At 39.4% G+C, this 21,759-nt stretch overlaps 1 protein-coding gene and 1 non-coding gene across 5 annotated transcripts in view; both read right to left on the bottom strand.

Moving 5' to 3' along the window:
* Positions 1 to 21,759, bottom strand: part of LSAMP (limbic system associated membrane protein) — a 626,753-nt gene that overhangs the window by 9,806 nt on the left and 595,188 nt on the right. The window contains exon 8 of one of the 4 annotated variants that reach the window (XM_070406237.1): positions 3,774 to 3,806. The exons of 2 other annotated variants lie outside the window; for them this stretch is intronic. In XM_070406237.1, the coding sequence (XP_070262338.1) occupies positions 3,774 to 3,806 (33 nt within the window). Of the gene's footprint in view, positions 1 to 3,773; positions 3,807 to 16,849; positions 17,305 to 21,759 lie in introns of those variants that run through there. One more of the 4 variants, XM_070406240.1, reaches the window with a different exon arrangement.
* Positions 8,150 to 8,286, bottom strand: LOC139004683 (small nucleolar RNA SNORA41). The gene has a single exon (XR_011470530.1). It is a non-coding gene; the product is annotated as a small nucleolar RNA SNORA41 (small nucleolar RNA).

Raw genomic sequence — 21,759 nt, forward strand, 5'->3', positions numbered from 1 at the left:
TTAATTTTCTGAGTGGCTATAGGATCATATTAATATAAAGGCACTTTAGCTACCTTCAGGTTCATACCTTTCATGAGGAGGTAAGGTTCAGGAAGATCATGTTTCCTGCATGATGCACCTGATTAGGAATCATGATTAAAATCCAAGTGTTCTGAGCCTTACCCTCTACCTGTCTCCTCCCTACCTTTGGCCCTGTGGTATCTTTAAGCTTTCTTAATGGCAGCTCCCAAGGCTTCTGGCCTGATGGGCATTTTAGCTCCTCTATATGCTATAGGTAGTATGAGCTCAGTGGCACATTTGTTTGAATTAGTGTGTCAGTGAAGCAGAGAAAGACTACACACAAACTTATGTCATTCCTGGTTAAACAGATTTGAAATAGGGATGCTGTGAAACAGAAGGTTTCCAGAAAGACTCTAATCCTGCCTATTTCCTTAACTTTATTTTTAGTGCTGGTATAGACTAGATTATCATAAGGCATCTTGGAGTTGAAGGTACCTGGGAAGTCTAAAAAGCCTAGTCTTACCATTTTTTTGAAGGGCAGTAAATGTTTGAGAAAGCAGAAATTCCATCACTGAAATATAGACATATATGAACCTAGATAAACATGTTTAATATAACATTTTGCTAATTATGTACATACATAGGTATTAGAGAAGAATATATGTTATTTGCATATTCATATATATACATATGATATACACTGGTATTATTCACATAATTGAGAATAAACTATCACTTTCACATGATATTCTATGTTACATATAGGGAATCCAAGTATATGACTATTAATAATCTTTAATTTTATCCTTAATAAAATTATACCATAGTTGAAGTGAATTTTGTAGATCTGTCAATTATTATTTTTTAAGCGCTCTCATATAGCTATTTGATGTACTTATATGACTTGCTCTTTTCACAATTGGTTTTGAGAGTAAGTAAATAGGCTTGAAAAATGCAAAGGTAAATGGGAGACAGTTGGGGAATCATCACAAGGGGGCATGCAATTATAGATATGTATATATAACTGTGTAGGAGAGTGCTTCAGTTAATGGCCATTTTGAGGAAAATAATCAGCTAAATCATTAATTATGTTTTAGTTCATAGTTATGAAATTTCTGCTTATTTGAGGAAATGCAAATGGTAAAACTTATTTCCCACACCAGATGGCCAGGCTTAGCAAGTATTTTCCCATACAGACAGATAGAATGAAAGCAAGAGTCTGCAAACATGAATTAGCCTTAAGAATAGATGGGCAAATAGAACCACAATTCAAAAATTGCTACATGCTTACCACATAACAGACAAATACCATATCTTGATCTTCAGTCACATTCTATATGTGCATATGTATATGTGTATGCACATGCTTACATGTGTGGTATCTAGTAGATATTCAACAAATGGTAGCAGAATCATTATTGCTATTAACTATAGCTATCCGGATTATAGAAAGGCACAAAATACCCCTGAATCCAAGGGTTAGTTTGTGAATTGGGTCAAGGCTTTCAATGTTTGACCCAAAGGGGCAAAATTTAGCTGCAGGAAGATTGAAAGTCTTGAGTCAACTCACCAGGTCTAGGTTCTCAACCCCAGGACAGGATGATAAATGAGATTGTGTCAAGGTGAATGCTAGATTACACTTTGCCATCATAATGCTTAAAAAGGGAATGTGTGACTCAGGGCAAGAATGATACAGCATCCTGAAATTGAGGAATGTGAGTATTTTTTGGCAAAGTGTATATACTACAAACCTGATGCAGGATGCTGAGCCAATTGATCAGTCTTTCAGTAAAATCCCAAATTAAGGACAGGTGATTTTTCAACACCTGCTTTAGAGAGCACACTCTTAGTGAATCTTTGTGATTCAAATTTGGACAAGATATTTCTGTTGATCTCCTGGATATTGAGGGCTCATTTCAAAGACTGGGGGCTAGATGTATTCAATATAATCATTAGTCATACCCTTAGTGATTGTTGGGCAAGCCTTTCATCCTGAGCCATCGAGGTCAATCATAATTTTATTCCTGTACATAGTTCAGCCATACAAGAAAAGAGGGAAGGCCAGACAAGTTTAAGTTTGAATTACTCCTTATAATTACTAAGGGCTGACTGAGTGACTTAAAATAAGATAAAAACTTAAACAACATAGTTAACACTTGTTAAGTGAGAGAAAAAAATAATCTCTCAAATCTCTCTTAAATATTATCCAGATAGGCACGTAGAGGCCTGGGAAGCCATGTTTAATTAAGGGAAGCCTGAAAAGACTGACTTTGGCGCCATCTGCTGTCCATATTCAGCCAGTTCAGCTTCCTCTGGCTGAATAAATTGAGAGTAGAACAAGAGATACATTGATGTTTTCCTTGAGCCCTGTGTCTTAGAATTAAATTTGGGCTCTTCCTACATAATTCTTTATGCATTATCTCCCCTCTCTATAAAGTGAGTTTTGGGTAGGGTTTCACAGTAAAGTTGGAATTATCACATCTTTTCCATCAAAACAGCATCAAATATTTTGCCATGTAAAATTCTGAAATTTTAGGCCAATACTTAGAATTCCTTTGGGTGACAGTTGGAATTTATCTCAATGGTCTCTGGAAACACACACACACACACACACATACACACACACACACACCCTGTGCCTTATTTTTATATCCACACCAAAGCCCTGAGGTATCCTACGTTCCACTACTTAAGATTCAACTATAATTGATAATCATGGCATTGGGGAGAGAAGGGCTGAAGAGGGAAGTAGCTTAGATCTTCTTGCCCCAAATGATATTGGTTCTATGTATATATTTCTGGTTGCCTCCTCCCTGCTGCCTTCTATGGGGATTAGCTAGAGCTGATATAAACAAAATGCTGGCCCTTTCCTGAATAAGCAACAACATGTCCATAATCTCTGTGGTTCTTGGTCACTGGTGGGGTCTAAATCACACAAGAATAGTTTTCACTATTGATAATGATCTTGGTTGTCTCATCTCCTTTGAGGTTCAGAGAAGAAGACATCTTCATAAAAGACAATTACTAATCCAAGTGGGTGGCCACAAGGACTTAAGGAGGGTGGTATCTGGCCACAAAGATTCCTCTGTGGCTCTGGTCTGGAGATTTCTTTTGGACTTGTAAAGAGGTAATTGGTAATTGTTTGCATTTTAGGGTCTATTTATTGAAGCTTTAACCTGAGTGCATTGTTGTTGTAGGGAAAATTATGTGAATTATGTGCCACATGGCTGACGGAAGTACATGGGGCAGTTGGAGGGCAATTCCTAGGAGATCCCAGCAACCCTGGTGTACTTCAGCAGGGTGAGGGTAGATGAAGACCTGGGAGAACGCTGAGGCAGGAGGGAGTATTAAATTCTCAAGTCCTTTGTTTTAGGAGACCCTACTCTATTTTCCTTAGAAATATATTCACTTGAATAGCCATCAAGTAACAGTAAAGTCAGTTCTATGTAACTGGGCAGTGAACATTTCCAAAAAGTACAGCTCTGCAAGAATCAACCATGGGCACTTAAAATGAGGAAAGTGGGAGGGGGATAAGTTGCTCAGTTCCAGATATTCAAAAGTGAATAACTAAAGCAATAGAGTAGACATGGGTAGTAGAGGCTTTTTGTGAAAGAGAAAGTTTACAAATTTGGAATAAATAGTGGCAAATGTGTTATGGAAATTATTTTCACAAACAGTTGAGATGAAATAAATTCCAGTATATAAGACCCTAACACACTGCTGTGAAATTTTAATTTTAACATGTAGAAGGTAATTAGAAATAAGAACCATACCTTTTTGCTTGAAGTGCATGGTCGTGCCAATTTCTAAAAAAGAAACATTTAGCAAAACAAAAACAGGTAAAATTTTTTTACCAATTGAGAATAAGCACAAAAGTAGCCTGGTACTCTCCACTGAAAGGAGAATGAGAGGAAAGGTGGAAAAGCATTCTAGTAGAATCACATATTGATAGAGATGGAAAGAAAGGTATGTGGAAAGAGACTGGTTGGTTGGAACAAATGTTGTGCATTTGGAGGTGGCAAAATCAATTTGTAACTACAAATACCTGATGTCACATGTTAGTATATGTGTAGACAAGTGCAAGCACTCTGAGTATGGCATGAAGATGAACTCTTGACTGCAATTTAGTGAAATGATAGAATGTGTCTGGATCCCAACACTGTCCTACCATTTTGCCCCTGGCTGGCTCCACTCTTTCTTTTCACCCAAAATGCTAAATGCGTTCCAGCTTTAAAGCTTTCGTACCTGCTGGGTCATCTGCTTGAGATGCTCTTTCCCCAGATCTCTGGGTGGCTCACTCAGTCACTTCATTCAGATTTCTGCTAAACTGTTTTAGTTACCAGTTCAGGAAGGACTTCTCCCATCACTTTATCAAAAACCGATACCCTGTTACTTTCTATTCTTTTACTCTGACTTATTAATATTAATAGCACTTAGCACTACTCGGCATCATGTTATACATTTACTTAGTTGTGTATAGAGAGTTTATCTCCTCCCTTAGATACTTTAGAGGGCAACAATAGCATCTATTATAATGAAAGTGTAATATGCTAATTAGACCAACCAGCCGAATGGCCTTTCGGACATCATTCTGGACATCCTTCTGGATGAATCTGCAGCATCAGGGGCCAAGGCAGAGGGTGATCAGGCAGGCAAACAAGTGGTTGGGGCAATTAGGCAGGCAGGCAGAGTGGTTAGGGATGATCAGGCAGACAGGTGAGCAGTTAGGGGCAATGAGGCAGGAAGGCAGAGGCGAATAGGGGCAATGAGGCGGGCATGTGAGTGGTTAGTGGCAATCAGGCAGGTGAATGGTTAGGAGCCAGCGGTCCTGGATTGCAAGAGTGTGCAGGCTGGGCTAAGGCCCCCCCCCCCCCCCCCACTGTGTATGAATTTTTTTGTATATACACCCTAGAGGCCCGGTGCATAAAAATTCATGCACTGGAGGGGGCGGTCCCTAAGCCTGGACTGCTCCCTCTCACAGTCTGGGAGCCCTCAGGGGCAGGAGGCAACCTGGTGATCAGGGGAAGGCAATGCCCCCATCAGACCTCTGCTGCTGCCATTGCCGGCAGCACAAGCCTGGGGTCGGGCCCGGCCTTTCCATGTGCTTGCCGCCCCAATGGGGCTGAGGGAACTGGGGGCTGCTGTCTTTAAGGGTGTGGCAGTCAATTAGCATATTCCCTCCTTATTGGCTGTGGGTGCCGCCATCTTTGCGATGGTGTGAGGGTCAATTAGCATAGGCCCTCTTTATTAGATATAATTTTGTCAACCATTGTATCCATAGTGCCTAAATTAGAGCCTGGCATGAAGTAGGTATTCAATACATATTTGTTGAATGTATAAATAAATCCCAGAATTGTTGAAGCTAAAATAGGTCAAATACTTGTATTTCCTTTTAAGTTGCCTTTATCAACTAAACCACAATACTTTGAGATCTGTAGATGCCAATATGAAAACTTTCCATAGGATACCACTCTGAATCTGAGAACCAACTGAATGGTTGGTCAAATACAGAAACCCAAACCGAGGCTGCAGAATATGATTTTTTTTCTTCTTGAAGACCAGGGCATCACCTTGTGTCCCTGAATAATATACTTTCTCTAAGGAAGTACATTGATTGGATTCTGAAGACAAAGACAGCATTTGAATTGGACATCTAGTGGACTCATTGTCCTGTTTGAAACTTCTAGGATAAACACCCAAATTCTTAGCAGGGCAACTGTGCCTCTGCCCCCTCTCCTCTCCAGCCTCATCATTGTTCATCTTCTCTGCAATCCAGACCACGAGCCTGCCTTAATTTCTCTGTCCTAGGGCCAATGGCCCAATAATATTTCTACTAGAAATTTCACTCATCCTTCAGAATTCAGGTATAACTTCCAGAGGGAAGGTAGTCTCCTTGGTAAAATAAACTCCCTATGTTTCTGCTCTCCTTCATAACACTCATCTCAGTTTTAGTTTCAAGTACATGTGTCTGAAGTTCTGATTAACGCTCGTCTTCACTACGGGACTGTGGGTGCTGTGGAAGCAGGGGCTGTGTCTGTTACGTTCCCTATTGGAGCACAGCCAGTGCAGGAAGGCACTCCGAATGCTCACTGGGTGACAAGAGTAGATCTGGTATCACTGAAATCTGAGAAAAATAAATATGCCAAACACCTTCCTAACAGAGGATCTGAGACTGTTAAAACAACAGAGAACCTGAGTAGCTGAAGTCTTTATTCTCTGACTTAGCACAAATGGGTCAGGTCCTCAGAAGGAGGTGTGCAGAGTTTCTGAGGTTCAGTGCCATTGATGAATCCTCTCCCTCATGGATTTTTCATTTGTTTATCCAAAGAAAGTCACATGGCTATAAGAAGAGCACAATTGTCCTAGTGTCTGAAGTCTTGAAAATGTTTGGTTGTAGTTCAGCATTAGCAAAACTAGTATCAGCCAGACTATTCATAAGAGCAAGCTGTGACTACACACGGGGACAGTTCCCCTAAACTGGTCAGATGCGGGGTGGATGTGGAGGCCCAGTGTGAATGCCCCATTGTATCACCATTCCTGGTGGACCTCCAGATGCTCTTCTGAAGTTGCTCGATCATCAGTACCTGCCCTTAGTCCTCAAAGAGCTAGTCCATTACCTGCAGAAGTATTGGAAGTCTTCTACATGAATGCCCATACAGAGGATGGAGGGAGAATTCTCTTCCTTTCTGAGTAGAAGCCTGTAACTGATGTCACTCTCACCACAGACATGGAGCGAGGTTCCATCAAGATATGCAACACCGATCTCCACCTTTTGACCTCACTGATCATTTTCCCACTGGTGTTCCAATTGTATATTAAACACACCACCACTTGTTGTTATTTCCACAATGCCTGCTCTGACAACATTTCCTGAAATCCACATATTGCCTTGAAAATTGTTAAAAAGGCACTATAGAAAATATGCTCATCACAATATGTGGCCCAGAGAGGCGAATCAGTTACCCAATGTCACACAGCCTGAGGCAGAGGTGAGACTATAATTCAAGGTTTCCAGTTCTCCAGCCAGGATGCTGTCCATTATTCCTCAATACATCCTGGTATTTTTCTGAAATTAAGGCTATATCTATAGTCCTAACAACTCTAGGGTTATGACTGGCACATTGAAATGATTCAGAATTGACTGGGAAGAGTTTGGCTCTTATGCAAAGCACGACTTCCCTTCTTTCTTGGGGTAAGCCTTTTAGTTTATTGTTCCTTAGAATTTGTAAGAACCTCTCAAGGTCACAGAGTGGTGCTCTTCACCCAAAGAAGCCCAATTCCTGATGGTAGCATCTTTATGTAAAGAACACTTGGTTTCCCCTGGTCCACATGGAATAATTGCAAGCAATTGTTCAGAAACCTGGGCTGATAGGAAGACCAATGGCTTTGCTTAAGCTAGAAAAAAAATTACTTAACCTCTCTTTGCCTCAGTATTATCATCTGTAAAATACGTTTAATCAACATGCTCCTTTTAAATTTGTTTTATCAATTATATAAATTATCATATTATACTCAGAATGCTGCCAGACACACAGTAAGTGCTCAGTAAATGAGAGTTGTCAGATTTGTGGTAAAATACCTTCTACAGAGAAATATCAGTGAAAGTTTGGTGGAAAAAGAGAATTTAAAAAATTGAAAAATCTACTGCAACAGTATAGAAGATGAACAAAACATTGAGAGAAGCTAACACACTGAAGTGATAGGGAAGCAGACTGGTCAGGCAGCATTTTGTCCAGAAATGTGCGGGGGTTAACCACTCACTGGCACAGGCTTGGGTGCGAGTCTCTGTGGCCTAAACAGATCCCTTAATTGATCTCTAATCAATTAAAAAGAGCTCATTAAAAGAAGGATTTAAAAGTATTCTAAATATTACACTATATAAAGAAAATACTATACAATCATACAAAATATGCATTTGCTTGAAAATCTCTAATAAGCAAATTAGCTTACCACTTAAATTTTTTGAAGTCCTCCTTATTGCAGTGAATGAACTGGTTTGTGAAATTCTAATGATATTAATCTTTGGAATTCCATTTGTCTTTAGGAAAAGAGGGTGGAGTGCTTATTTGGTACTATTCTTTTCTATTTATCATATTCTGTTGGAATAGAACATTATTCTTTTGAGGAGCAAAATCCTGATTTTTTTTCCTTCTATTTGTCACACATATGCCCACTTTCTGTTTTGCTAAGAAAGAGGTGTTTATTCATGTAACAATCTTTTCCTCACAGAGGAATGCCTTAACTGTCTCCATAAGAACAGCTAGCTGAACACCAGTAGCTGTGGAACTGATTTCTTTTTTGTGTCAAGCTCTTTGAAAATCTGGTTGTGTGCTGCCATCTTGTGTTAATACTAAGACATAGTCCTAGCTACTGTCTAAAAGAATCTCCCATGTCCACCAGGTGGCAGTAGTTGGAAAAATAAAAGCAACATTTCTTTTTTTCAGTCAGGGCAGGACCAAAATGTTACTTTCCAAAAGGGAGTCTTTCCTGTTCTTATAGACAAGAAAAAAATTTCTTTTGATCCTTAACAACTAAAAATTATTATTCTTTTTCTAGTGCAAAGTTCTTGAGAAAAACAGCCTTGCCAGGGATATTATTTCTGTAGGCATTCCCTGGACATACTCATTAGACCATACCTAAAACATATGATATGTATGCCTTTCAGGAAAACATCTCTCTACATATCTATCTTGCTTTAGGAAACACATTTAACAAGTAAGTGTGGCAGTGCAGGTCCAAATAATAAAATAAAAAGATAAATCTACTGTAGCTATACAATAGATAAAACTTTGGGGGAGTCTAGTACAGAGAAAGTTCTAGAATTCTCTGGAATTAGCATGTGCCTAGATATTACCTTGTGATGAGAAGGTACAAGGAGGCAATGGGGAAAGAATCAACATGAGAAAAGGGAAGTGCCTTCACAAATTTATTTATGCTAACTTTTTTTGACTTTTGATTTTTGGAGAGTCTACATCCATCCATGTTAGACAAATCTGCAGCATTAAAAAGTTCTGATTTAGCCTTTCTCAAGGGCACAGATGATGTCTTCTGGTTCACTACTGTAGCCTCAGCTCAGTATTTCTCTAGCCAATCTATTGGACAGAGTAAGTGTCCAATAGATTTGCTGAATAAATATCCAGAGTGCATGAATGAATAATGAATCAATGAATCAATCAATTAAAGCCCCAAATGCTGCCCTAGCTGATTCTAGGCAGGGGAAGATTCTATTCTCCTTTTGGAACCACCATGCCTTAATCCTAAGGTTCAGCCATTTGAAGAGCCATATGGGGCCAGGAGGCCCTTTCATCAGTCTCCAAATCCTGGCAGGTAGAACATTTTCTGGAGGGTTGAGCTTTATTTAAGAATATTCTCATGGCTAACTGAATTCTAAACCTTAGAAAATAAAAATCCAAGCTTATTTTTTGTTCAGAGGCTAGAAGATTTATTCCTTCCCTTCCCTCCAATACTTCTCTCTCTCTCTCAATGAAAGTGAGTATTGTGAAGATAAGCGATGCTTCCTTAGTAACTTTAGAGTTTATAGTTTGATAACTCCCTTATTACCTGAGAAAATTTTCGTATCCATGTTTATGAACAATTTTGGCATTTGCCTGCATTGCATTCTATCTGGGAGAGGAGATGAGGGCACAACAATCCCATAAAAAGAATAATTGATTTTTCAGTGCTTTGACTCTTGATAGCTTCCTTCTAGTCCTCTGCTTATATGCATTCAATCCTGCCCACATGTAGGATATTCAGAGTGTGGGGGTTCTTATTGTTTGCATAGTTTTTCTAATTCCAGGGTGTATACTTGAACATAAACAGATTTTTTTTTTTTTTACCTCCCACAGCCATTTGAACAAGGAAACATTCTCCCTTCTGCTGTGTATGGAACAACTCTTTCTAGAAGGCCAGTCTCCTAAACAGGCTTTCAAAATGACATATTAGAGAACTAAAATAATTAATGGCACTTTTTTTTTTTCTGGGCAAAAATTAGCAAGAGTGCTTGTTCAGGGGAGAGGGAAGGTTCACATTCAATAGGGATTGTATACTCCAGTTGCCTGGAAAGAGTGAGAGAGGGGTGGGGTTAAAATCATGAAATTCAATCAAAGAAACAAAGGAGGAGATGCCATTGCTGCTGCCTCCTCCCTCACCACTGTCGAGGACCCGAAGCGTAACATTTGTGAAGATCCTCCACGGAATTTTTAGTTTTTGTGCTCTGACTCATTTTTTTTTTTTTTTGCCAATGTTTGGGAAAAAACACCTTTATTATTATAGTGGTTAAAATGGGGACACTTTTAAAAAATATATTTTATTGATTTTTTTACAGAGAGGAAGGGAGAGGGATAGAGAGTTAGAAACATTGATGAGAGAGAAACATCAATCAGCTGCCTCCTGAACACTCCCCACTGGGGATGTGCCCGCATCCAAGGTACATGCCCTTGACCGGAATCGAACCTGGGACCCTTCAGTCTGCAGGCCAATGCCCTATCCACTGAGCCAAACCAGCTAGGGCGGGGACATTTTTATTAATTCAGTTTTCAAAGCCACACTTTGCAAGTTATTAATTTCTTTCTCAAAGGTTTCTCCACTATACTCAGAGACATTAGGGATTAGCAGTTTTTATTTACTTGTATTATTATTATTTATTTTTATTTTTTATTATTATTTTTTAAAATATATTTTATTGATTTTTTACAGAGAGGAAGGGAGAGAGATAGAGAGTTAGAAACATCGATGAGAGAGAAACATCGATCAGCTGCCTCCTGCACATCTCCCACTGGGGATGTGCCCGCAACCCAGGTACATGCCCTTGACCGGAATCGAACCTGGGACCTTTTGGTCCACAGACCAACGCTCTATCCACTGAGCCAAACCGGTTTCGGGTTATTTTTATTTTGATATAGAAAAGGATATGCCTCTGATTTCTGTTTAGATTGTCAGTTTTTTATTTTCTCCTATGCATGATATTCATGTTGTATGAACCCTAATGCCTAATATTTCTAGAGTCATGTGCTCTAATAATCACAGTAATCAGTCTAGGTATAGCTCAGGGAGAAAAAGCCAAAATAAAGAAATGGGTCTAAACCTCAACATTAAGGTTATTCCTGCGTGTGTGTGTGTTCATTGATGAACCATTGTCCTAACTACTAAGAGAATTTATCAATTTGGTTTGGAAAATGAAGAAGCCTTAGCATGTCATCAATGTTGAGAAATGAAGTTGGCCTCCCTTAGCTAGATTTGGGTCAAAATCTAGTTACACTTTACTTTCAAATACTTATACGGGCTTTCTGTATTACAGCTGGCTTCAGATGTTTGATGCTATTTTAGGGTGTGTCAGGGACATAAATGATTGACCAGGATATTGGTCACCTTGGACATATAATGATAACTCCTTGTTGAATGAATGAATGAATAAATCCAAACCAAAACTAATGCTGACATAATTTCTCCTTATATAATGTAGGTAAAATATTTGAGACTCACTCCTTCTTCTCATTATTAGTGGGCTAACTCTCTATAAACCAAATGTCCTATATTGAAGAGAATTAGAAAAAAATCAAGTAAAAAGTCATTTCATTAAAAAAAGACAAATTTACAAAAGGAAAAATGTTAATACATCAATTCAGAGAGAGCATGCAGGAGCTCCCACATCTGAAAGGGGGATTCTAACTGTAAATCCTGCAGGTGACACAAGGCAAATCTAAAGAAATCTCCTGAAAAAATAAGTCAGGATTGATTTAGGACCTGGAATTGCTGAGAGTGTGCCTGTCACTGAGGGGGGAGACCTGGCCCAGGCAGGAGAGCGGCTGCTGCGCCAGCCTCAGCCATGACCTTGAGCAAGTCACAGAAACATGCCCGGCCTGAGAGAGGGCAGAGAATAGAGGACAGTTTAGGTGTTTTCACTTGAATGTTTTATAGTACATGGCAGCTCCCACATTCAGACAAAGCATTTGTTTATATCACATCAATAGTGTTATCTCTGAGGAAAGAGCTTATGTATAATCTTTATTTTATTCTTTATAGTTTCATAAATTTTCAAGCTCTTCCATAATGGAAATGCATAACACTTATTATCAGAATAGAAAACTATTTATAAAGACAAATCAAGGCATTAAAAATACCCTCGCCCTGACCGGCCTGGCCCAGTGGATAGAGCGTCGGCCTTCAGACTGAAGGGTCCCAGGTTCGATTCCAAGTCAAGGGCATGTACCTTGGTTGCAGGCACATCCCCAGTGGGGGGTGTGCAGGAGGCAGCTGATCAATGTTTCTCTCTCATTGATGTTTCTAACTCTCTATCCCTCTCCCTTCCTCTCTGTAAAAAATCAATAAAATATATTTTTAAAAAATACCCTCTATGTCTGGGGGAAGTTAATAATCAGTTTCTGATTATTTGGCTTTGGCTGGACATTACAAGAAGACTGAATTTCTCCCCACCACCCCTGCCGAACCCCCCGCCCCAACTTTTTAGTTGGCTGGTATCATATAGTAAAACCAAAGAGAAACTATGGTAGGTGAGGTCTAATTTTTGTAACAAACATAGTCCTAACACCATGAAATAGGATGCAATAAAAAATGTATCATATGGGTTTATGAGGTCCTTCTACCTGTAGGCTTAATGCAAGTGCTCTGTAGAGAAAGTAGAGGTGCATGGTTTGACTTTAATAGCCTGGGCTTTGCTCAGTGGCAAGATGCACTGTCCCAGAACGTACAGTCTCACCAACATAAAAAGAGGGCTTCACCAAGTCTCTTACCCAAGTCAGCTTTCTCAGATCCTGCAGGCTTCTCATTTAGCTTTAGAGGTTTAATTTTTAATAATCAATGAATTAGAATGTTAGAGAGTGCTTGAGGCTAAGTTTAATAAAGTGGTTTCCCTGGGCCATTTCACCTAAAATCTGTGTAAGGTTAGGTAAACTCCAGAAGTCAACTCATTTGAATTAAGTGTCAGGTAAGATATTAGGGTCAGATATGTAGTTTCTGTCTTAAAGAAACAAGTTTTGCCCTCGTGCCCAGAATATACCCATTCCATCTGTGGGTACTATCCTGGCCTTCTACCCCTTGTTGGAATTGACGACCAGTCATCTCCAAATTCAATGAGATTAAGAATTACCTCCCAGCCCCAAGTCTTCTCAGTTGTTGCTGCAATGTAGATTATGTTTTCCGCGTTTAAAAACATACATTTTACAGCCTTTCATGACTTCATTCATTTTACTCGCTAACAAGGATTAAAGGCATAGGTTTGGGTAGGTCTCTAGAGATGTTCAACCTTCCTGGTTTTCTTCTTTTTTCTATGTCTCTGAGGAAGGAGCTTATATGTGATCTTCAAATTGGTTTTAAAATACATTTTAGATTTACATTCCAAGGGATTCAAGACTATCTTTAGTCCATTTAAAGTGTATTTTTGTTTTGTATATTTCAAAATAAAAGAACATTCAAGTACCATGAAACAAGGTAACTGCCTATGGAATTTGAATGCAGAGATAACAAGTGAATTTATGAGATTTCCTGGGGTTTTAAGGCTCTTGGAAATAAGAAGGTAAGGGATTAAAAATGGTGGGATGCACTTAGTTACCCTCGGACCTGCATACATGGCACTAACCACTATAGTGCAGACTGGGTAAATGCGGGTCTGCTGTGGACCCCCATCGAGCGCCAGGGGGCCTCAGTGGTTTATCTCTGACTCCAAACATAATGTTACAGCCAGGTTCCGGGGCAGCTCCTGGGAAACACTGAAGGCTCCTTACAACTGGGTCATCCCCATAAAATAAAATAAAAACCTACCATTCAGCCTCCATATTGAAAGGCTGGAAGTTCTCTCTAGAGATTCTGCCAGATTGTGGGCTCTCAGTATCCAGAAAACTTACCTTGGATAGTGCCCCCTGCCAGACAGTGTGAGCATTGGTACATGTCTGTACGGGTGGTCTTTCTTGTCCTAAGAGTAACAGAGGGTGGAAATGCCAATGCCCTTTAACTCCTTTGGCTTGCCTTTTTTCTTTTTTCTTTTTTAAACAGGCCAGATACATGAAGAGAAGTAATAAATCCTTAGGGCAAAAAGTATGTTTTGTTTTTCAGATTTCTAAAATTAATTAGACTTAATATTGTTTGTCTCCCTTTGGATTTTAGACCTTTGTATGTACTAGAATGTTCGGCTCCTCTTTCCCTTCTCTTCTTCTACCTTTTAAATTTCACTTTCACTTGCAAGCCTTCTGACCCATCTAGGCTCTCTAAGGTGCCCCTGTTCTGTGCTCTCCAAACACCGCACAGGTGTTGTAAATTTAGCCAAGGATTTTGTGATTGCTTAGTTTACCACCTGCTGCCCACCTGTAAGTTCTATTAGCACAGAGGCTGTGTTTGGCTCATTTACCACAGTCCTCCAAGACCCAGCTTTGCCATAGAAAGTACTAGGATAGTTTTGTGTTTTGGTGGTTTTGTTTGTTTGCTTATTTGTTTGTTTTTAAGTGAATGAATGGTGTAATCAAAATATTGTCATTATCAAATAAACTTAACCTGTGTCAGAAACTAGTTTTTCACTGCCCATCAAGAATGAAGGCTCTTTCTTGTGTTCCTAATGATTAGATGTCATAAGGAAAAGAAAATGTAAACTCTAAAAGAAACTCTACAAAGCAAAAGCAAGTGGAGAGTACACCTAATGCAGAAAAGAAGTCCTGCTATTAGTTGAATGACTTAGAGCAGAAGGGTTGATCCTCTAGGGCAGTGGTCAGCAAACCTCGGCTCGCGAGCCACATGCGGCTCTTTGGCCCCTTGAGTGTGGCTCTTCCACAAAATACCATGTGCGGGCACGCACGTATAGTGCGATTGAAACTTCGTGACCCATGCGCAGAAGTCGGTTTTCGGAAAGGAGATAGATGAAACAAGTATACAAGACGAGTGTGGATGGGAGAGTTGAAAGGAGTCAACCTCAGCGAACGTACCTCAATCAGATTGAGGACGTTTTTAGCAAAGGCCAGCTTAGGAGTACCCTAATTAAGTTAATAACAATGTACCTACCTATATAGTTTAAGTTTAAAAAATTTGGCTCTCAAAAGAAATTTCAATCGTTGTACTGTTGATATTTGGCTCTGTTGACTAATGAGTTTGCCGACCACTGCTCTAGGGAAGACCAACCTCCAAGATTATTCCGTCTTTTTCAGCTCTGCAGCACTGAGCAGCTTCCGATGATGAACTTACCTGAGTTCTGGAACTCCAGAGCAAGTCTCTCAAGTTACCCTCTATCTTGCTATTCAACAAAGAGAAGTACAAGCTGCTGCTTGGTTTCTTTTGTTTAAGCTGTTTCTGTCCCCCAAACATCCCCTGCTTCCCAAGTCATACAAAATCCATATGCATACTTTCCGACACAGAACATGGCTGGGAATGCTTGGTGCTGTGTGGACCAAAGAGGATGGGATGGCACACAGAATGGACACTTGGCCAAGGCACAGTTACCTCCTACTGCTGTTTTTTTAAAGTTCGTTTTGTTTTGTTTTTTATTGACTTTAGAGAGGAAGGGAAAGGGATAGAGAGAAACATCAATGATGAGAGATAATCATTGATTGGTTGCCTCTTGCACGCCCCACACTGGGGATTGAGCCCGCCACATGGGCATGTGCCCTTGGCCAGAATCAAACCTGGGACCCTTTAGTCCTCAGGCTGGCACTCTATCCACTGAGCCAAACCAGCTAGGGCTGCTGTTTTTTAAACCACAAGATGCTGTGTTTGCCCCCAAACAATGTCCTCTTAGGCTGGTGAAAAAGTCATATTGAAATGGCAAGGTTTAGAAGGTGAGTGGTCAAGTGAGAATCTCTGCTATGAGGAATAGGACAGATAGACAGGATGGACAGCTATGATTTACAGTAAATATACCCTGTTAGTGGTGTTAAAATATACACATGTGTTACAGAGAAGGGGTAAGTGCTTTCTTTGACAATCAGCACAGTGATAAGCAAAACGGCACGGTAAACTATGGCGGTGCTTGGCTCTCCATGGTCCAATTAGAAAGCATGATGCCAAAACCGGTTTGGCTCGGTGGATAGAGCGTCGGCCTGTGGACTGAAGGGTCCCAGGTTCGATTCCGGTCAAGGGCATGTGCCTTGGTTTCGGGCACATCCCCGGTGGGAGGTGTGCGGGAGGCAGCTGGTCGATGTTTCTCTCTCATCGATGTTTCTAACTCTCTATCCCTCTCCCTTCCTCTCTGTAAAAAATCAATAAAAATATATTTTTTTAAAAAAAGAAAGCATGATAAATGACTTGTAAAGTCTCTCCCTGCACCCACTGATTTATGGTGTATGTAAGCTGACAATTCTTAGTGGAGTCCTAGTGAGTGGTCTGCTTACTCCCATCATACATCTGGATCCATATGAGCACCTTAAATTGGAATTCCAAACTCACATGTCCTGCTGTGTTCTTACCTGGCAGGTGTGTTTCTTCACAGCGGTATATAGGGGAGATGTAAGGTGGGACCACTTAAGCTGATTTTCCCCCATGCAAAGACTCCTTTAATTTAATACCGACAAATGACTTGTGATGACAAAAGACAATTGTGAGGACAGAGTGAGTGCACAGGCGAGTTGTTACTAAGGTTAATTTGTGTCTTGCCTCTTCAGAAGCAGATGTTTCCTCCAGACAAAGGAGATAATGGCTTTGAGGTGCCTGCATGACTGACAACCAGTGTTTAGATGTGAATACTAATACTACCAAAACTTTTCCTTGGTTGTTTTTTTTTTGTTTGTTTTTGTGTTTTGCTTTTTTTAGAATGTCAAAGAAAAGGTGTCCATGTAAATGCAAGGTGAATATGGTGGACAATGTGGAGAAAAAGAAAATCAAGAAATACAAACCTGGAATAAGAATTTCAAAAAAAAAAAGAAAACCAAGGGGAAGACTAAAATTTAAGTTTATACTTTTGGTGGCTATGATATGACATTTATCAGGGGCTGAGGCTGTGTTGATGACATAATTCTTAGAAGACTATGTGCTATTTTTTTTCTTTTTGACTCCAACTAGTCCCACTTCCTTTAAGGACTCCTGCTCCACACAGTGTCTCTGAGCCTAGAGCAAAGCTCTCACAGAAAGGACCTCCTTCCTGGCTATACCCACCAATGCCCTTCACAATAGACTGTTGCCCTACTGCTAAATGGCTTACTGATGCAAACACCAAGGCAAGTTCTAATGGGGCTGCACTCTAAAGTCTAGAGGGGCTTGCATCAGCTTTTTCTGTCCATTCAAGATCCTGGTCTTCTCACCCTTCGGCGCAGCATGCCAACATTTTTTCTGCTGCAAATCTCATTGAGCTCTTCTTAGGCAGCATTATTCCTTTTAATTAAAAAGACAAGACTGTCAATTACTTAAACTTAATCCCCAAATGTAATTGTTACTTTGAGAGATTTTCCCCCTATAAAGCTCATAGAAGAGAAATATTTCTATCAAATTAAAATTTAGTGTGAGCTTGGATTTTCAAAAATATATTCATTTTCAAATCCCAGTTGGCACTAGAAATGTAAATAGCACAACCATCCATAGAACAGGGAGATCACTAGGAAAGGCTGACTGGTGAAGGCAGACCCAGATTAGGGAAATAGTGAAAGGCATTAGGAAAGAGTTCCAAGCATAAAAATTCTCCTACTTTTAAATTGATGCTGTACGATTTTTAGCCATTTAGCTTGAAGCTAATGTAAGTTCTTAGAGAGGTAACACTTCCAAGCTATTGTTGGACATTGAAACAATAGTGTAAGTATATTTCAGATTTATTCTTGCTAGTAAATTTTAACAGGGAGAGAACAAGAACTCTTTAGGAAACAAAGCAGAAAGAAGGATAAAGAGGTGAGAAGAGAAAGACACAGAAATGGATTCAACAAAGACAAATGCCTATTACAGTTGGGTCTAAATCACTGGATTGGCTGGTGAAGTATTGATTTCAGGTGAAGTATTGGCATGAGTCTCCCACTTGGTTCTCGACCAATAACAAAAATCAGGAGGAAGTCAGACTTGCTCTCAGTAAAAGAGTCAGGGTAATAAAGTTAACTCTTAATTACCTTCATGTGTATTAATCAGGGTTCATGATTTTGCTGTAAATTTGTGTTGACATGGCTGCCAAAGTTCTATTAGTAAAAACCAGGCCCATGTTTGCACCAGCTAGTGGCAAAGGAGTAATATATATAAAAACTGAAACCTTTTCTAAAACATGTTTTATATCTTTGACCAGAAATAAGGGCAGATTCTTTAAATTGATGACTTTGAATTAGTCTAATAGGTGGTAATGTGCCTGATGGACATCCAATGAAAGTGTGTGTGTGTGTGTGTGTGTGTGTGTGTGTGTGTTTGTGGTGCCATACAACAGGAAACTGTGCAACTTGCAGGTCCGCTTAAGTGTAGTATTATGATATTGATGAATAATAATAATTTTTTTATTTGGCCTTGGGATACTTCTATATTTAAACTTGTTAGCACTGTGGGTATTTCAGATATTCCTAGAATCTGTAACATGTCAAACTATAATGAAGCCACACTGAACTTATATCTGGTTAATATTCAGGCAATATGCTATAAGTACATCTCTAAATATCAGTCCTTTTAAATGTCATGAGACATGTGTGTATCTGAATATGATTATTTTAAATCCAATATGCTTTCTTTCTAGGAACTTGAAAGCTCTCTTTAATATATTATTTAAAACATTGCTTTGAGCTAGTAGGCATGGAAAATATAATTTCTTTCCCATTTCACAGTTGGAAAAACTGAATTAAAGAGAACAATGCTAGTAATTATTTATGATTAATAGAGGTTTGTATGTAAATCAGCCCGAATAAGCGTGTGAAATTAGATATGCCGATGCCAGAGAGCTCTGCTCATGTTTTTTAAAGATGAATGCTTTCATATAAATCTCTGCGTGATACATTCTGTTTAGAAATGGACTTGTAAAGTGTGTGGATACTAAGGTAACTGAGTATTGTGGATTAGAGACATTATAATACATAAAGTATTAGACAAAATTTTTAAATTCATTAGACAGATATATATTTAATGAACATAAATGCAAAGATAATGTTTATTTAAAATGTACGACAGATTTACATATGTGCCTGGGTGCTGTGTTGGGTAAACTGGAATTTGGGCATACTATGATGCTTAAGAAATGTGGGAAAAGGTGCATGTTAGTTTCTTAGGATTGTGGACATTAATTGAGTTAATACATGCAAGAAGGCTTAGAACTCCATTGCCACATGAGAAGCCCACTATGTTAGCTATAATTAATACCATTATTAGACAAGGTGAATGTGCTATTAATATAAGGAGCTGAAAAGAGGCATGTTCTCTTTGATAACCTAGGATAATATCCTACAGAATATAAATAAAGCTGTAGGAATTATACAGTCATCTTCACAGCATGGAATATTTTTAGGATTTTCTTCCAGCTGTCTTCCCATCCCACGCAGTCTGATTTTGAGAACCCATTCCCAGGAGTGCCAGGTGAGGGCAGGAGTATCCCCTCCTCCTTTTGTAGATGGAATCTGGCTGTTCTGACGCCAGGCCTGCCCATAACAACCCGGGTCTCTCTCAGGAGGAAGCAGACTTCAGATATTTGCAAGCCTGGTTTATGGATCAGATTTTAATTTTTTTAAAAACTTCAATTTTTTTTTTGCGGGGGGGTGGGGCTTGTTTTGTTTTCAGAGAAAGCTTTAGACAGCTGTATTAATCATGCAAACCCAGCCATGTGCAATGTGTTTTTTCAATGGAAAAGCAGGAACTGAATGGCAAGTAGCTGTGAACAAACCCAGTGCCAATGCCTGAACCTGGAAGATAATCTCAACATTTCCCAAACCCGCTTGCCACGGGGGGGTTAGTGAATGAAAAGGCTGTTCGCTTGGGATAAATAATCAGATGGGAGACAAGTGAGATATTCCAGGGTCATTACATTTCTTAAGTTGCAGTGACAGGGAAGGATGGGCTGATTGAGCCCAGAGAGCCCCACACTCAAGGGAATCCTTCACTTGAGGGCAATAAGAATAAGATAATGATGTTTGTCCTTGTCCTTTTCTTTCATGTCCCTTTAACTGTCTGAGGCTGGTTGCTCACCTCATTTTGAACCTGCAGTCCTCCTAAATATGAGGGCATCTCTAGGTGCACTTTCATCGTGATGGGCAAGTATTCAGAAGCCTCGGGAAATGACTTGAGCCCAAGAAAGTGAGAGGAGTTCCTTCCCTGCAAGGAGGGTTGGAGTAGACTCCTTCCTCATTTGACTATTCAGTGGAGTTTCTGCAGTGATATATTCCGGAGTAGTTATGCAAATGTATGCCATTCAGAACTCATTTCAGAATAAATAAACCTAAATTAAAATTAATGAGAAAAACACCTATCAGGAACAGATCAAGGATTTAGCACTTTTATTTATTTATATATATATATATCTTGTAAATTGGGAGCAGGGAAGCAGCCTGATTTTTTTGTTTGGTTTTTGGCTGAATAGAAAAGGACATTTGAAAAATTTCTGATTGGCCACAGACAATACAAATTATCATTTGGTGTAATTCCAGTATTATCATTATCACTGCAGAAAATCAAGCGATATGATGAAGGAAACCCAGGGGACATACATTTGATTTATTGAGCCTTGTTTTTGTTTAATCACAGCTTGACGGGTTTAGGACTGCATCCCTGCTGTGACTGCTGCTTATCTCCAGTCAGCCTGATGAGCCTCACAGAGTGGGAGTGGGAGGGGACACCCTCCACTGGGAGATAGGAACAGTGAAGCCCCTGAACATATACATGCATTTCTGTGGCTAGGAAGTAGGAGGAAAAGTTCTCTTTCTTATAATGGGAGGACAGCAAAGGACCCTTGGGACTTTCTCTACTGTCAAAACACCTTAAGCAAATTAATTGGTTCAAAATCCTTCAGGCCATTTGCATTAACCAATGGCTTATACACTTTTTAACACTTAGGGCTGAAATGTAGGATTCCACATAGATGATGACATATTTAATTAAATGAAGGTGTATAGTGTCATAACTATGATCACAGCAAGACTGGCATGCTTTCCTAGATATTTCTGTACTTAAATGATACTATAAAAAAAGAAGGGTCCTCTAAAATAGTTTTTTTCTTTCCATTGGGAACTACATTTCACATGAGTTGCCATCTTGATTGGAAAGACAAGGAGAAAAAGGATTTGATCTCTAGAAAAATCATGTCCTTGTAAGGAATAGGGAACTTAAGAGGGCACTATCTTTTCTTCCCAAACTCTCACACCAACTATCCCCAGTCTCCATGAACAGCTTTTCAATTTCCACCAGCAGAAGCTCAAAGTATTAGTAAGATAAACTATATTCTCTAAAACTAATGGATCTACAGAAGCTATCTACAGTCTATCTACAATGTAAAATCAAACTAGGGTCATTCTCCAATCAACAATTCAGTTTGTAGGGAAATATCAAATTCAATAAAATCCCAAATCTCAACCCTTAATCCAGACTTTTTTTCAATATCCAACAGCTGTCCTTTGTGAATCGTGTCTGGCTTTATTTGTTCAATGTTACATATATCATAAAACATGATCAGATAAAATATTTGAGTTCATAGCTGCAGAACTGCTCTCACAAAGGACACCTAGAGTCACATTGACACTGTGCAAAGTTCATCTTGGATGGAGCTGAACCTCTTTGAAAATGCTATCCATTGGGACAAATGCGTATATGTGTGTTTGTCACGTCAAGATACTTGCAAGATGGCAACATGATGAAATGGTGTCAAAGTCTGCAACACTAAATGATGAA

Source organism: Myotis yumanensis, unplaced genomic scaffold, assembly GCF_028538775.1.
Source record: "Myotis yumanensis isolate MYYU_CA2020_CCGP unplaced genomic scaffold, mMyoYum1.0.hap1 SCAF_2, whole genome shotgun sequence".
In the NCBI taxonomy this organism is placed as follows: domain Eukaryota; kingdom Metazoa; phylum Chordata; class Mammalia; order Chiroptera; family Vespertilionidae; genus Myotis; species Myotis yumanensis.